Consider the following 15,827-nt stretch of genomic DNA (forward strand, 5'->3'; position numbering starts at 1 on the left):
TAGTAGTACAACTAGATTAAACAAAATATATAGTGATTTGTTAACATATTGATACTCCTGGAATTGTGTACTGACGTATAACATATGATTCTGAATAATAACTGATGGTGCATTCATTGAAAGTTTATCGCAGTCTTTATCAGATATGGTTTTCAACTTCCTTCGCTAGTCTTTTAAAACAAGAATCTTGATAAAAACGATTAAAAATTTCAATTAACTAGATTTATTAATAGACTTTTCAATTCAATCAAATCTCATTCATTGATCTGCGTCATTCAAAGGCATTCAGAGTGATTCGCCTCCCTAAACCTCCCATTCCGATATTTTATTTACATTTAGAATATTTCACTTGTGTATGTGTCAGGCAATACCTTTATTTTTAACATGGACCCACTTTACAATGTTACTACCACTCTTATTCTATTTAAATCTGTTTTTAATTTTTTTTTATAATTTTTAGGTAAACTGATGCACCTTCCATGCAATCGTTAAAAAACAAAAAATGTAAAATAAGTAGTAAAAATATACTATACGTATGTTCTAGACATAAAAGACGGACATTGTGGTTGAACCAAGCATTTATTTTTTATTGCGTTGTTGTATTTACTTGTCTAGTTGCTAATTTTATGATCAATTGTTTTTTTGCGTGGTATATTTATGGTGAGAGAAGGGAGAATTTGATCTAGGTTGCATATTCTTCATTATGATACTTTTTGACAGATATGATGTTTTTTCATCTTTATATTCAAAACGGTTTGGCACGGACGACAGAAATAAATGCATGGACGAATCGAAAGAATTTTTTTCTTCATTAGTTTGAATGCACATAATTTTACTCCAATTATATTTTCATGAAGCTTTTATCTGATTTAAAAGCATTTTCTGAAGAAAGTTAACATATAATTGCAACATTTATAAGCTATTTATTTAAAGTGTAAAACCAATTAATTTCTAAAAACAAATTACCTGTGTTTCACAATTACCAATAACTGCGCTAATAATATTTAATGTGTTAATAGAAGAATGAATTTGAACGGATCAACGTGTTGTTAAATTCTTGAAAAACAGTAGATTGGCCGGTAAATTTATCAAACACGTCATATTTCTAACTTGGACATTTACATGTTTACACGATACTGAACATAAAATAGACATTTTAGAATAAATCACATCCTCATTTGTTGCACAATGCTGTATAATTTTCAGAGGAATGGTGGACACGAAATTTTCAAAGTTGTAATTGTTGACATTTTCAGCCCTTTTTTGTACGTTGAAAAGACATATCTATTTTCGTATGAATTTTTTGTACGTACACAAATATTGAAAGAGTATTTGATATGAAAGCTAATGAGACAACTATTCTGCTGAGGTCAAAATACGTAGATGCAAATAACTAAACAACGATCAATAATCAGCGAAACACATAATATATGGTCTTCTATAACAACTATAAAATGCAATAAAATTTCAACAGCCTGCAACTAAGATAAATGAATTAACGAAAAATAAATATTAAAGATGAAATACAAACTCGTAACTTTGGACAGACACACAAATAATTAGGCGGAGTAAATCATGTTTAACTTATTACAATTGTCTTCCCATTTAATTTTTCTGTTTCAATATAAAAAAAAACGAAAAATCACAAAAATACTGAACTCAGAGAAAAATTTAATCGGAAAGTCCATAATCGCATGGCAAAATCACATGACAAAACAAATAAAAAACGAATGGACAGGAACTGTCATATTCCTGACTTGGTACAGGCATTTTCAAAGCAATCATTATGAAAGCAAACTATGAATTGTATCCATATACCATACTTACCCACTTATTTACATAGTGGGTGAAATGTAAGTTGCTGTTATGTTAAACTATAATCTTCTGTTGTTTTGGGGAAGGTATTTTGCTTTTTTTTGCAAGTAAGGCAAACTAATGACAAATGAAAATTAAGCAGTTCTGACCTAAATTCAAATTGCGATTTTTTTGCAGAATGCTTTAGTTATCATATTGTGAACTTTGGACTGCAGTTATATACCAAAAGGGGTTGTTTAACGACTTTTTATATATATACAAGTGTCATGTACTGGTGCATTGCAGTAATATGACTTTATGCATATAGTCCTGTAGTTTAACGGACATATTATCCGGTGAATATGTTGACATCATCTAACATTTGAGAAAATATTAGCTTTAAAACTTGCTAAAGGTTTGTAATTTATATAATACTTTATATGTAATTTCTTCATATCCTTGTGTTATCTTCTCAATACAAATAGTATAATATCTTTTTACAGGAAGGGATAAGTCGTACTTTGTAAATACACCACAATGATTCAAACAAGATATTCTAGGAAATTTACATTGTCCAGATGCATTTTTTTTTATTGACAATGTATTGTTTTTACAAACAATCGGAATTCCTATGAACATTTATTGTGACCTTCGTCATGCAGTCTTGTTCTCAAGCTCATATGAGACATATCGTATACAGGAGTTTCTCAGGAAAAATGATAAAGAAACTATTTATGTTCTTAAACTGCCCTTCTATTCCAGTCATATACATTTAAGTTATGTCATTTGACTAAACTATCAAATGTTGAATAACATTGTTGAACGTCTTATTCTCAACAAAATCAAAGTATTCTACAGATACAGCTAACTTCTTCGCATAGCTTGACTTTTATCTAGAAATTGATGTCAGATTTTAAGATATGCACTTTCCTATGTAAGAACATTTTATCAGTGCCTACGAATTACGTATATTATTCCCTGTTGATACTTTATTCTTGCATTTCCTATGAGGATTGCCTTGATAGTTAAAATACAACTGTGACGTTATCTCTAAATTTTTGGTTTTTCGTCTTATTGATAAAGTAAGTTTTGAAGGACTGTACGATGCTCTTTTTGTAATTGCTACACCGCTAACCCCGGAAAAATTTGTATCTGCCTTCACTGAAGAAAAATTGAGTTGTTATTTACAATTTATGGAAGTGCTGGAAATGTGAACACTCCAATATAAGTATCTAATTCAAGATATTATTCAACAATATCGACTTTGATAAATTTGACAAAACATTATAGTTGATTGCATACCAACAGATGGTATATCTAAGATATATATAATTTTTGCAATAGACCATTTGAGATTTTTGAAAATTTAGAATGCCATCTAGAAAATATTATTTACTCAAATATGGTAGTCCTAACTGCAGAGAAAATACAACCGTCCTGCAACAGCACTTCCTTATTAATCACTGACTGGTAAATTGAGAGCGAAAATTCAGAAGTAACACATTAAAAAAAGACTAAGCATTACGAACCCAACTAAAACCTCGGTGTGAACTCGCGTGATCTGGAAGGGTAATCAGATCCTGTTCCACGTGTTGCTCATTTCAGTACATACCCGGTAATCAGTCTAATTCGGTATGTCATATTTATAAAAAGGGAACGATATTGTAGTTACGATATAAGGAATCTTAAATCTATTGTGTATTTCTGAAGCTTAGTAAGCCAGTACATAGTTGACACTAATTTTATGTTATTCCGTTCTGCTTTTAAAGAGGTAACTTACATTTAGTGTTTGTTGTAGATGTCAGTTATGAATATGTTGATTTAGTCAACATATTTTAGAGAACGAAGTAGTTGTCTCGTATTGACATTGGCTTTTGTTTACCATAAGACAGAATTAAATAAACCAGGACTAAATTTTGTATATACGCCAGACGCGCGTTTCGTCTACAAAAGACTCATCAGTGACGCTCGAATCCACAAAAGTTAAAAAGGCAAAATAAAGTACGAAGTTAAAGAGCACTGAGGACCAAAATTCCTAAAAGACGGCATTTAACTGGATTTCATTTTTCTCCCCTGAAATATCCATATATAGGGATTTCAGATGATGTTTGTGGTAGATGGGAGATGTTGTACAGTTTAATAATTCTAGTTTTTTTTTAAATTCTATGTTTGTTGAGGATGTTTGTTCTTCTGTTCGATAAGAACTGGCTTTTACAACAGAATATTAATAATGGAACTCACAAAAGTTGTTTTAAAGTTGACGATATATTTGTCATCACAATCCCTTCCTCTTTTCATTAATTTAATCTACATAAATAAACTTATCACGGGGTCTGTAATGACCCAAACAATACTACGGTTTCTAATTGTTAATAAGGATCTGATTCCACTTCCATAGTACCTAGGAAAACTCCTGGTTGGATTTTCTTGAGGGAAGAAGGGTCGTGTTGTTTTGATTGTTTTGTCGTTTTTTATTATTCTTTTCATGACTTTGTCAGTTCGTTCATAAAGACTTTATGAGTTAACAATTTGTGTATTTCATCTTTTATCTATCCTGTCTAGTTAACCTTTGGGGTAAAAGCGATACCCAAAGTTTTGTTATATCGTTTTATTTTAATTGCATAATGCTTTCCTGAAGAGGTGTTTTTTTCGTATTTTATATATTTTTGTCTGGTCCTATATCATTGTCCCTTAAGTATATTCAAATCATAGAAGACCAGAAGGTTTTCTTAATACAGTATATCTTAAAAGTCTGGTTTATTAACCTTCTATTTGAAAATAAATATAATTCAACGCTAGTTTGCTTTTCAAGCTATTTATTACAATCAGAAGACTACAACTGAGAAAAAAAAAGATAAAACAGCTGCAGGAAAAAATACTGTTTTTTATACTTTGTTATTCATTCAATATAATAATATAAATTTTGGACTTGAAACTGAAAATACATGACTCAACTTTTGATAGTTTTCAGGTTGATGATAAACTTTGTGTTGACCGGTTTCGTACAAAGTTTTTAGAAAGGAGAAAAGCAGCGAGAATGATAGCAAAGGAACATAGTTGTGTTCTTTCTGTCATAAGTTTGCTTATAACATATCCACTCCATTGTCCAAGTTTTCCATCGACTTTATTCTGAAAGATTAAGGGTTTTCTCATAAAGTAAACATAAAGACATATACGCAATTGAATAAAATCTTTTCAAATACTATTTCTATATTTCTAAATATGTTCGTAGAATTAACCAGTCATGTTTTGATTGATAAATTAAATATTGTCGTGTACGATGAATGAAGGTAGCACAATGAAAGATAATACATCCTCATTCTCTATCATTCATGGTAGTAAACTACACAAACCTCCTGAATTCAAAAGTTCGTACAGTTTCTAGCGTATTAAAATAAGAAATGTGAATATCATTAACTACCATATGCATATATATCCATATGTTTATTAAAATAAGCGTATGGTCTAATTACTCATATTGTACCAAACATGCATATAAGGGCATACCAATCGTACACTTAAACATGTTAAGATAGAAATTAATATTTTAAGTTTAATTATTGTTATGCATATAAAAATGTATAATAATCATGCTTAGATTTGTTTCTATATAACGTATGTTGGTCTATTGATTAATTTCGTTTTGTAAATTGATAAAAGTTGATATACATGTAATGCAACATAATCGGGAATAACATACTTACACTGGAGTGTAATCCAAATCGTTAATACTTTTAGCAATTTGATTAACTCTGAAAGGATTGTTTACCCTGCTGCAATGAAGACATGCACACAGTTTACCGGGATGGAGTACTCTGCATAGATAATGTGTGCAACTAGCAGTACCACAAAACTTACTACACCAGTATGATGTACAAGCGTGCGAATGAGCTTCCGTACCTTCAAGATAAAGAAATGCAAAAAGTAAAATCACAAAAATACTGAACTTAGAGGAAAATCAATTCGGAAAGTCCATAATCACATGGCAAAATCAAATAACAAAACGCATCAAAAACGAATGGACAAGACCGGTTACTTTGTAATTCATTCTTCGGAGATTGCATTTATATAAAACGTGTTATTTTTTTTACAGCGAATCCAGGCGTTGCACGACTTTATTAAAACATGATACATTCAAACAATAACTGAGTTTAGATGAAGTAAATTAAATAACAGTAACAGGTTGTCTCATTGGCAATTATACCACATCTTCTTTTTTTATAACATTGTAAATTATTTTACAACAAATCAGTCGTTCAAATGTCAAATAAACGGGAAATTCTAAATTAAGAAACCTTTTTTTTTTCTCACTTCATCGAGTGAAATACAAAATTATTTGATTCATCAATGTTTTAAAACTATACTCTTACTGCAAAATTTATCGTAATTTCGCAATAGCAAACTGAGAGGCAGGAAAGAAAACAAGACTTTATTAACACGTTTTAGCAATGAAAAACTTACATCAAGCAAACGAAAAGTTAATAAAAAAAACAAAAGTTTAAAGAAGAATTAGAGAGACTATTTTATAAACAAATTATTTTATATGTTATACATGTTAAGAAAGCAACCATTTAACTTGAAAAGGGGATGACATTGGTTTATGTTTTATAATTGATTTATAGTTATAATTATTTTCACGAACAAATGTATATAATTTTTCGACGCTATCAATCAAGTTATTTTTTTCCAAATTAAGGGGAAAATCTGCATTCAGAATAATTTTCCAACCAAATTTTGGGTCAGAGTATATTTGAGGGACAAACAAACATATATCCACACTCCCACTCCCCCTGTTAAATGATCGTTCCCTTTAGAAAAAATCTCGATGGTTACTGACAGTATATCATATTTACCTGCGACAAATACTGCCACTAGAACAGCTAACAAGATTGTTGCCTTCATGTTGTACGTTTTGAGTTTCGAGTTTAATCGAAATATTATCCTGAATTGGGAAAAATATATACAAGAAATGATAATAAATCAAATCGAACAAAGAAAAGCTTCATGGTAATAATATATCTGCAAATCTGTACGATGTATTTAGTAAAAAAAACATCCAAAACAAACATATATATTTTTTTCAAAATAGAGGAGTACCCTAACCTTTCAGTAGAAATCCCCTTAACGATGATACTGTTCTTATTTTTCTATTTCTAAAATTATGTTTTAAGAATGTAATAATTTGTAGGTTAACTTACCTTTCTTGCAGTAGTGAAAACACAAAAATATAAAAATTTGAATAGTATATATATACATATGTTCTAGACAGGAAATACGGACATTGTGGTTAATCTGAGCATCTAGTTTTTATTGCGTAGTTGTTTGTCTTGTATAATTACTGATTTTCTGACAATTTCTCTCTGCGTAGTATGCTTTTGGTGACAATACAGAAAAATCAACCGACAATATTTGTTAATGTTTGTGCGGAAGGATAACGTTAATCATTTGCATTATATTACTTCATAGTCGTCTGCGTTAACATACTTTTTTCCTGTTAAATCAACTTTGTATAATCGTCTTAGACGAGCTTGATTTAAGTTGCAAATATAAACATTTTAACTATGATGCGTTAAAAACGCTTTTTTTTTCATTTACCTTTCACAATAACATGTCATTTTTTTCAAATTCGTCAATGCGATCAACCTTTCTATTTATATCATGTTTTCTCATCTTGATATACACAGAGTTAGTGGCAAAACGGTTAAAAATCGGCCGGAAAAGATCTCCACTAGTTTTATTTATAGCATGTTGTTTTAATCATATTATAATGCCGCTTTTTTTCTGTAAGTTCAGAGTATTCAGAATATTTTATATATAGTTTTACATTCACATATAGTTGGGCGAGCATTTGAAGTGGGAATACCGAGATGAAATCGCACAATCACATATTGAATGCAACAACTTGTAATGAATTTACGCAGTCTCTGATGTTTCGATGCAAAAACAGTGTTTGATCTATAAAACGTACAAATGTTACTATAAGTGTTGTGTGTTTTAGTGTTGATTTTAATAGGAATTGCTCTTTTTGAACAAATAAAACGACAAATGTAGAAAAAAAATTAAAATACACATTTTATGAATAAATAAAAACTGGAACGTGGTAGTAGGTTACGGTTATGACATCAGCAATGTTATCTTTTAATTGCAGTAACATATTTTCATACAATCATGTAGTCGGTCCACTTTTCCAATTGTTATGGTAGCTTAACAAACATATTATACTTTTGGAGTGTCAAAAACTCATTGGAAGTACTTGATAAATTGCATGCATATATTGGTGATTTTGAATCTGTTCAAAGTTTTGATTTTTCTACCCTATATACCACTTTGCCTCAGATTCTTATTAAGAAAAAATTCACATCCCTAATTAACGGAGCATTTAAAAAGTCGGAATGCGAGTACATATGTTCAAACTCTTTTAGATCATTTTTTAGTAGCAATAAACAAAAGAACTATGTCAATTGGACATGCTTTGATACTATTTATGCGCTTGAATTTTTACTTGATAACATTTTTGTTCGCTTTGGAGATTCCGTATATCGTCAAGTTATTGGAATTCCAATGGGGACTAACTGTGCACCACTTATTGCGGACCTGTTTTAGTATTGTTATGAGTTACAATTTATGACTAAAATTAGCAAAGACCCATCAAAACAACATTTGATACAAAAATTTAACAATACTTTTAGATATTTGGATGATATATTGGCTCTCAATAATGACGACTTCAGTATGTATACTAAAGAAATTTATCCTGTAGAACTTACTTTAAATAAAGCAATGATAACAATGACCACTGCCCTTTCCTCGATCTTGATATCTATATCATAAACGGGAAGCTTAATACAAAAATTTATGATAAAAGAGATGATTTTTCATTTCCTATTGTTAATTATTCATTTTTAGATGGTGACGTTCCCTTGTCACCATCTTATGGTGTTTACATATCTCAACTTGTACGATTCGCCCGCGTATGTAACAACGTATTAGATTTTAGCGAGAGAAATTTATGTATTACTGAAAAATTATTACACCAGGGTTTTCGATATCACAAACTGGTCAAAACATTTACTAAATTTTATCACCGGTATAAGGAAATAATTCGTAAATATAACTCAACATGCAGACATCTTATACGTTCATGTATTTCACATCCAAATTTTTATGGAAATATTCTTTATAAAGCACAAAAATGTCAGTATTCTCCTAAGAAACTAACAAAACCTTTAAATAGACTTATTAAAAGGGGATATAGTTACGATACTGTTGTCAGGTCATTAAAGATTGCATATTTTGGCTTTAACATTGATTCACTGATAGGGTCTTTGCATCGGAACTAAACACATTTATTTCTAAAAAAAACAGTTGTTGGCATGACACGGGTTATGTTCTTCTCATATATTTTATGATAGTATGATACTAAACCCCTAACGGGAGGGATTGTACCTAATATTCATATGATGAAGACATAATCTTTCAATCAGTTTAATTGAGGTCTGGAGCTGGCATGTCAGTTAACTGGTAGTAGTCTGTTGTTATTTATGTATTATTGTCATTTTATTTATTTTCTTTTGTTACATCTTTTGACATCGGACTCGGACTTCTCTTGAACTGAATTTTAATGTGCGTATTATTATTCGTTTACTTTTCTACATTGACTAGAGGTATAGGGGGAGGGTTGAGATCTCATAAACATGTTTAACCCCGCCGCAATTTTGCGCCTGTCCCAAGTCAGGAGCCTCTGGCCTTTGTTAGTCTTGTATGATTTTAAATTTTAGTTTCTTGTGTATAATTCGGAGTTTAGTATGACGTCCATTATCACTGTACTATTATGCATATTTTAGGGGCCGGCTGAAGGACACCTACGGGTGCGGGAATTCTCGCTACATTGAAGACCCATTGGTTGCCTTCGGCTTTTGTTTGCTCTATGGTCGGGTGGTTGTCGCTTTGACATATTCACCATTTCCTTTCTCATTTTTATTTATAACCTGATTTTAAGTAGTTGTCGTTTGTTGACGTGGTTCATAAGTTGTTCTTGTTTCTCATTTTTGTCGAGCCTTCGACTTTAGTCGAAAAAGCGAGACTAAGCGATCCTACATTCCGTCGTCGTCGGCGTCGTCGGCGGCGTCAACAAATATTCACTCTGTGGTTAAAATTTTTGAAATTTTACAAACTTTCTTAAACTATACTGGATTTCTACCAAACTTGGACAGAAGCTTGTTTATGATCATAAGATAGTATCCAGAAGTAAATTTTGTATAAAATGAAATTCCATTTTTTTCGTATTTTACTTATAAATGGACTCAGTTTTTTCTGCGGGGAAACATTACATTCACTCTGTGGTTAAAGGTTTTTAGAATTTTAATAACTTTCTTAAACTATCCTTGGTTTGTACCAAACTTGGACAGAAGTTTATGATCATAAAATAGTATCCAGAAGTAAATTTTGTAAAAATAAGATTCCATTTTTTACATATTTGACTTATAAATGGACTTAGTTTTTTTCTGCGTGGGCAATAACATTCACTCTGTGGTTAAAGTTTTTAGAATTTTAATAACTTTCTTAAACTATCCTGGGTTTGTACCAAAAATGGACAGAAGTTTATTCATGATCATTAGATAGTATCTAGAAGTAAATTTTGTAAAAAGATAACTCCATTTTTGCTGTATTTTACTTTTAAATGGACTTAGATTTTCTTCCATTTAACATTATGCACAGTCTGCAGTTAAAGTTTTCGAAATATTTATCAGATTCATTAAATATCCTAGATTTTTACCAAACTTGGACAGAAGCTTCTTACAATCATAAGATAGTATCAAGAGGAATATTGTTTGCCTCATTTTTTTTTAGCCTGCGATCAACAGTAAAAAAAGGCGAGACACTGGGTTCCGCGGAACCCTTACAAATTTTTATATAGATAATACCGTTGGTTTTCTCGTTTAAATGGTTTTAAATGATATAAAGATTTGTTTGTGTACATATACCATCTAAGTATATACCCTTTAGCAATAGTATTGAGATGTGTAACTTCTTTCCTATTTATTTACTAATAAACCTATTCCAAACTTCAAGACATATTTAAAGAACTTTGTTTTATCAAAAGGGATTGTCAACATAAATAAAACTACTTCTTTTAGAAATCATACTTTATAAAATAAATCACTATGATTTAAACAAAATATTCTCTTGACATTATCGATTCTTGAGAAGAAGAAAAAAAAGCTAACAATGATATTATAATAAACTTCCCTTCTAGTTATAAAGATGTTGTCATCTCATTAAACAACCCAAATTTTTATGACTTTCTTGAACATCTCATTCTAGACAAATGTAAAATATGGTATACCACAGATAAAATTAAGTCTGACATATATCTTGACTAACATCTAGAAATTGACATTGAAGGTCAGTTCAGAACAAATAGGATGATGTCAGCTTCAAAGTTGTCAACTTTCCTTTTCTGATAAGAAACATTTCATCAACTTCTATTTATATATTATATATGTACAAGGTGATACGATATTCCAGAGATAGTATTTCATGATATCCTAGCTTGATAGATGTTTTCTTTTCACAAGGAAACTATTGGACAAACCGTTCAAATCACTGAAGTTGGAGTCCTCCCTTACAAAGTTTACAGACGTCATCATTAGTTTAGTGGACTGTTTTAATTATTTGTGTCAGAACAGAACATTTTGAGGATTTGTTCGTCTTTATCATCGTTTTTCACTGGCGGTGTCATATGCTCTTCGACATTGCATCCCCAATTGGTATTCATAGGGAACATATTTTAATAGTTGTAACCTTGCAAGTGACCAATTTCAAAAGGACTATATCATTTTTATAGAGGAAACAAGAAAGTCTCGCCTTTTTTCTGATATTTTGGAAGTTATTAACATTGAAATTAATTATTATGATGTGTTATTTAACGAGTCTTTTTTAATAGTCAATAACAATTTACAACTTTTAATTGTATTACATGTTACGGATGCAAAGCAGATTGTGATTTCCCTGTCATTCCATCAAAAAGTACAAGGTTGTGTCTACATTGTTATTGAGAACTTGTACTTTTATTCTTGACATATCCGATGTTGCTGTGTTGTTTTAAAAGGAAAACGATGCAGATCACGTATTTAGGGGTTTTACACGCATGTTTGGTCGGACATTCATATTAATACTTTAGGAAATGCTTTTTATTGTTTTTTCCTATTAATGTCGGGCGTTCACAGCATTATTTTGCAAAACAGTATAAGAAAAGACAATAAATTTACGAGAGAAAACTGATTGAAAATTAGTTAGTTGTTTTATACTTTTTTAAGGAATTGTTTTATCAAAGAAACTATGTATTTCATATCCGTTTTAATTTCGTTGTAAAACAAAATTCAAAAATATTCATATATTAAAAGTACATTTATTTAATTTTGAAGAAAATCCACATATGATTTTTTTCTAAACTGATCACTTTTGTTCCCCGAGCAACCTTGAAAATCGGCTCGTTTATCTGATTTAATAGGAACTGTCTTCTATAAAAATGGGAATCGAATATACAAAATAAAAAAAAATAAAACCAAGCCATGACAGATACTACTTTGTTGAAAACACACTGATCTCAACAGCAAAATCATTGCAGATGATATTATTAAATGATCGTCAACATAATTTTTGGGTTTGATGGATTGATTTTATATCAGTATACCAGTGGGTAAAAATTGTTTGTCCCTTCTGCTCTTATTTTTTGTACCCTGCAAAGCAGAATTCACGGAGAACATTCTGCAAGACAAACACAAAAAAACTCGTTTAAAAATTCTGAGATTTGAGATATATTAATGATTTCTTATCATTTAATACCAAAATTTTAGTACGTGCAAATCATCTATCTTAGTCAACTAGGGATAAATAAAATTCCAGAAATTAGAATATCTTGATCTTCTAAATTGATTAAAAAAACGTATTTTAAAGTTGTAAAATGCATATTTTTGTACAAAAAACACTTCATTTTGTTATTAAAATTGTGGTTAGATAAATAATTTTTTTCAAACATTTTTTTGTTTGTTTAAATGCCATAGTTTTCATAAACTATGTTTCAATATTATTCTAAAAATATTTTATCATATTCCATCAAAAATAAGAGGCTGATTTTTCAAGTTTTGAAAAATCAAGGTATATTATAGTTCGTTTCTGTGTACGTTACATTTTAGTATTATGTTTCTATTGTGTCCTTGTTCTCCTCTTATATTTGATATATTTCTCTCAGTTTTGGTTTGTAACACGGATTTTTTTTTTGCTCAATCGATTTATGAATTTCAAACAGCGGTAAACTACTGTTGCCTTCATTTAGTTTAAATAAAGAAAAACTTAAATTTGATGTTTCGAAATACATAAGTCATAAATCGAAGACGACCATAATTTAATTAGATGATGTAGATATTCTATATTAGCTTTTAAGAAAGGAAAAATAAAAAAGTCGGCTTTTACGCAATGCATTTTGGCAATATTATTGACAGTTTGACATTGACCAAATACTACGCTTTTAAATCTAGTGCAAAGCGCAACCACAGTTTCCGTGTTTCCTGTTCAGAACATATATATACATTATATTAATATACATGTCTTTAACTTCTACAAGATTGTACGAAAGGTAGGTCAGTATTTTGATTATTTTACTCTTCAAATTCTTTATTTGTTTTGGCATTGGCGAAACTGTTTTCAACTCTTTAAATCGTTTCATTCTAATATTGTTTCAATAAATTGACGAGAACTGAAAAAACAGAATTATTCAAAACCCAGAAAAAAAATAAAATCAGTACGACAACATAAAGAAAGTATCGTACTATTAAATGTTTATTTCAATGCAGTTTGCTTCATATAATTTTGCTTCCTAAAATTCGTTCATTCTATTTAGAAATACTCATGTTGTGTTTTGAGATCGAAACCTTTTACAATCTTTACCTACGACGTTTGTCGTTAAGACTACATCACATAAAACATTTCATGTTTTTTTTTTTTAAGGTTTCTAATTTAGTATTCCTCAAAACTCAAAAACATTCAACATGAAGGCAACAATCTTGTTAGCTGTTGTTGTGGCAGTCATTGTTGGAGGTAAATATCTTTATTGAAATATATCTGTGTGTACGTATTTTAAAAGTATAGATCCAACATTTTTTAAGATAAGAAAACTTTTCCAAAATTTGATTGCGAGTCACATATTTGTATATTGTGTTAAATTATACTACTTTATTGTAATAATTTGTCATTGATAATAACTGTTTTAAGTATGAAAGTTGTTAATGTTTACAACTGAAATATGTTTTGTAATAAAAATTAAATCATTCAAATATTCAAACAAATATTTTTTGTTTATACGTGTTGTTCAGATCGTAGTTTTCTATGCTATGCTTTATATACTGTTGTTTGTCTTAATTTGTTCTCCTTTTTTTTGCCATGGCGTTGTCAGTTTATTTTCAACTTATGATGATAAATGTCCCTGTTGTATATTAGCCTCTCTTTTGAACAGGCATCGTTATTTGTGTCGAAACTTAAGCATTTTTTTTTTTCATTTTACTTTTTTACTTATTCAGTTCAGGAAGCCCAATCAATTCCTTGTACATCAACCTACTGTGCTAGGTTCTGTGGGTCTGCTGGTTGCTCATTATATGGATGTTACCTACTTCACCCTGGCAAAATTTGCTACTGCCTTCATTGTAGCAGAGCTGAGTCTCCATTGGCACTTTCTGGAAGCGCTAGGAATGTGAACGAGCAGAACAACGAGATGGACAACTCTCCAATGTAAGTACTCATTACTAGATTTCGTTACACAATATAAACATTTAGAAATTTAAAAAAACAGTTTTCTGCATGCCAACATATATTGTAATTAAGGTGTTTGCCAATTTTTGAAACAGATAATTGATTATTTTTGAAAATATAACATTTCATCTTAATTCAATATGTCGTTATCGCCTGAATGGTATTATTCAGTCATTGAAAAAAATAAACACCTGAACCTGTGAACTACTCCTGCAAGAGAAGGAAGGGATATATTTTTTCTTAGATCGGTTAAAGTGTTGGGAGGCAGATAAAATATCTTTTATTGCGTCTCTCTATTATTTACATTCAAAAACATTTTTACATAAATCGATCACTGGTCAATTGCACGAGAATAGTCAGGAAAAAAACCCATGTAATTTGAAACGTTTGATTGAATTTGTGAAAATAACACCACATATAAGAGAACATCTACTTTGTTTCAGAATGAATGGGATGGAAAATTTGGACCAAGAAATGGATATGTTCTAGACAGATATTTGATCAAGAGCAAACTTAGAAAATCAGCTATACTTCTTTCCTCGATGGTGAACCCTTTGTGCAAAGTCTATTGTAAACTTGAAAATGTATTAAATCTTCTGTCATACACTTTCGGCGTTTTCAGCTTGAATTAACATTAAAACATTAGATAATGCTTTGTAGTGCGTTTTGATTTATATCAGTCTGTAGTAGTTAGTTTTACAGTACACACTATTTGTTTTCCTTTCACTTTTTATGCAAAAATATGTTTTTGTGCAATTCTGAATATTTTGTTTCTTTGTTGATGTCGTTATGTCCAAATAAAATAGTTTGAGAAGCTTATTACTTTAGTTTTGTATGTTGCGATTTTGTAAAACACTCTCAATATTCAGTTTACCCACCGAGAATCACAGTTAAGTTGTTGTTGCTTATTGTTTAGATTTCTATGTTGTGTCATGTGTACTACTGTTTGTCTGTTTGTCTTTTTAATTTTTAGCCATGGCGTTGTCATTTTATTTTCGATTTATGAGTTTGACTGTCCCTCTGGTATCTTTCGTTCCTCTTTTATTATAGTTGAATGTCTTAATAACCAATACGCAGCAGTAGTTTTACAGGTATTTGGGACCAAATCAAAACTACCAAAGTGGTCAATATCAATAAAATCAAGTATTCATTTTGATATTCACTATTAATTTAAGTGAACAAATTATGTATGGCAAGAACTTTACTATTCAAATCCTTTATCCAAT

General features: G+C 30.2%; 2 protein-coding genes across 3 annotated transcripts; one reads left to right on the plus strand and one right to left on the minus strand.

The window, feature by feature from the left end:
- Positions 1-4,593: 4,593 nt before the first annotated feature.
- LOC134687358 (myticin-A) lies at positions 4,594-6,800 on the minus strand. Its single transcript, XM_063547593.1, has 3 exons — positions 6,648-6,800; positions 5,499-5,694; positions 4,594-4,923 (listed from the first exon to the last, which is right to left on the minus strand). Exons 1-3 carry the CDS (start codon positions 6,694-6,696, stop codon positions 4,878-4,880), a joined length of 291 nt encoding a protein of 96 aa, XP_063403663.1. The 5' UTR covers positions 6,697-6,800; the 3' UTR covers positions 4,594-4,877.
- Positions 6,801-13,389: 6,589 nt separating this feature from the next.
- On the plus strand, positions 13,390-15,256 carry LOC134687359 (myticin-B-like). 2 transcript variants are annotated; one of them, XM_063547594.1, is made up of 4 exons: positions 13,390-13,436; positions 13,804-13,893; positions 14,373-14,580; positions 15,045-15,256. In XM_063547594.1, the coding sequence occupies exons 2-4, from the start codon at positions 13,845-13,847 to the stop codon at positions 15,088-15,090; spliced, it is 303 nt and encodes a 100-aa protein (XP_063403664.1). In that variant the 5' UTR covers positions 13,390-13,436; positions 13,804-13,844; the 3' UTR covers positions 15,091-15,256. The 2 variants fall into 2 exon arrangements, with proteins under 2 accessions (XP_063403664.1, XP_063403666.1); XM_063547596.1 differs by having other exon boundaries at positions 13,408-13,432.
- Positions 15,257-15,827: the final 571 nt, after the last annotated feature.

This window comes from Mytilus trossulus, chromosome 10, assembly GCF_036588685.1.
Source record: "Mytilus trossulus isolate FHL-02 chromosome 10, PNRI_Mtr1.1.1.hap1, whole genome shotgun sequence".
Classification (NCBI taxonomy): domain Eukaryota; kingdom Metazoa; phylum Mollusca; class Bivalvia; order Mytilida; family Mytilidae; genus Mytilus; species Mytilus trossulus.

Bases quoted from the DNA above. Each gene is read 5' to 3' on its own strand.
- LOC134687358 (XM_063547593.1), bottom strand. From the start codon at position 6,696: ATGAAGGCAACAATCTTGTTAGCTGTTCTAGTGGCAGTATTTGTCGCA. The intron at 5,695-6,647 runs GTAAATATGATA...TTTATCTTGAAG, and splicing joins AGTGGCAGTATTTGTCGCAG to GTACGGAAGCTCATTCGCAC. The intron at 4,924-5,498 runs GTAAGTATGTTA...TTAATCTTTCAG, and splicing joins GATTTGGATTACACTCCAGT to AATAAAGTCGATGGAAAACT.
- LOC134687359 (XM_063547594.1), top strand. From the start codon at position 13,845: ATGAAGGCAACAATCTTGTTAGCTGTTGTTGTGGCAGTCATTGTTGGA. The intron at 13,894-14,372 runs GTAAATATCTTT...TTACTTATTCAG, and splicing joins TGTGGCAGTCATTGTTGGAG to TTCAGGAAGCCCAATCAATT. The intron at 14,581-15,044 runs GTAAGTACTCAT...ACTTTGTTTCAG, and splicing joins GAGATGGACAACTCTCCAAT to AATGAATGGGATGGAAAATT.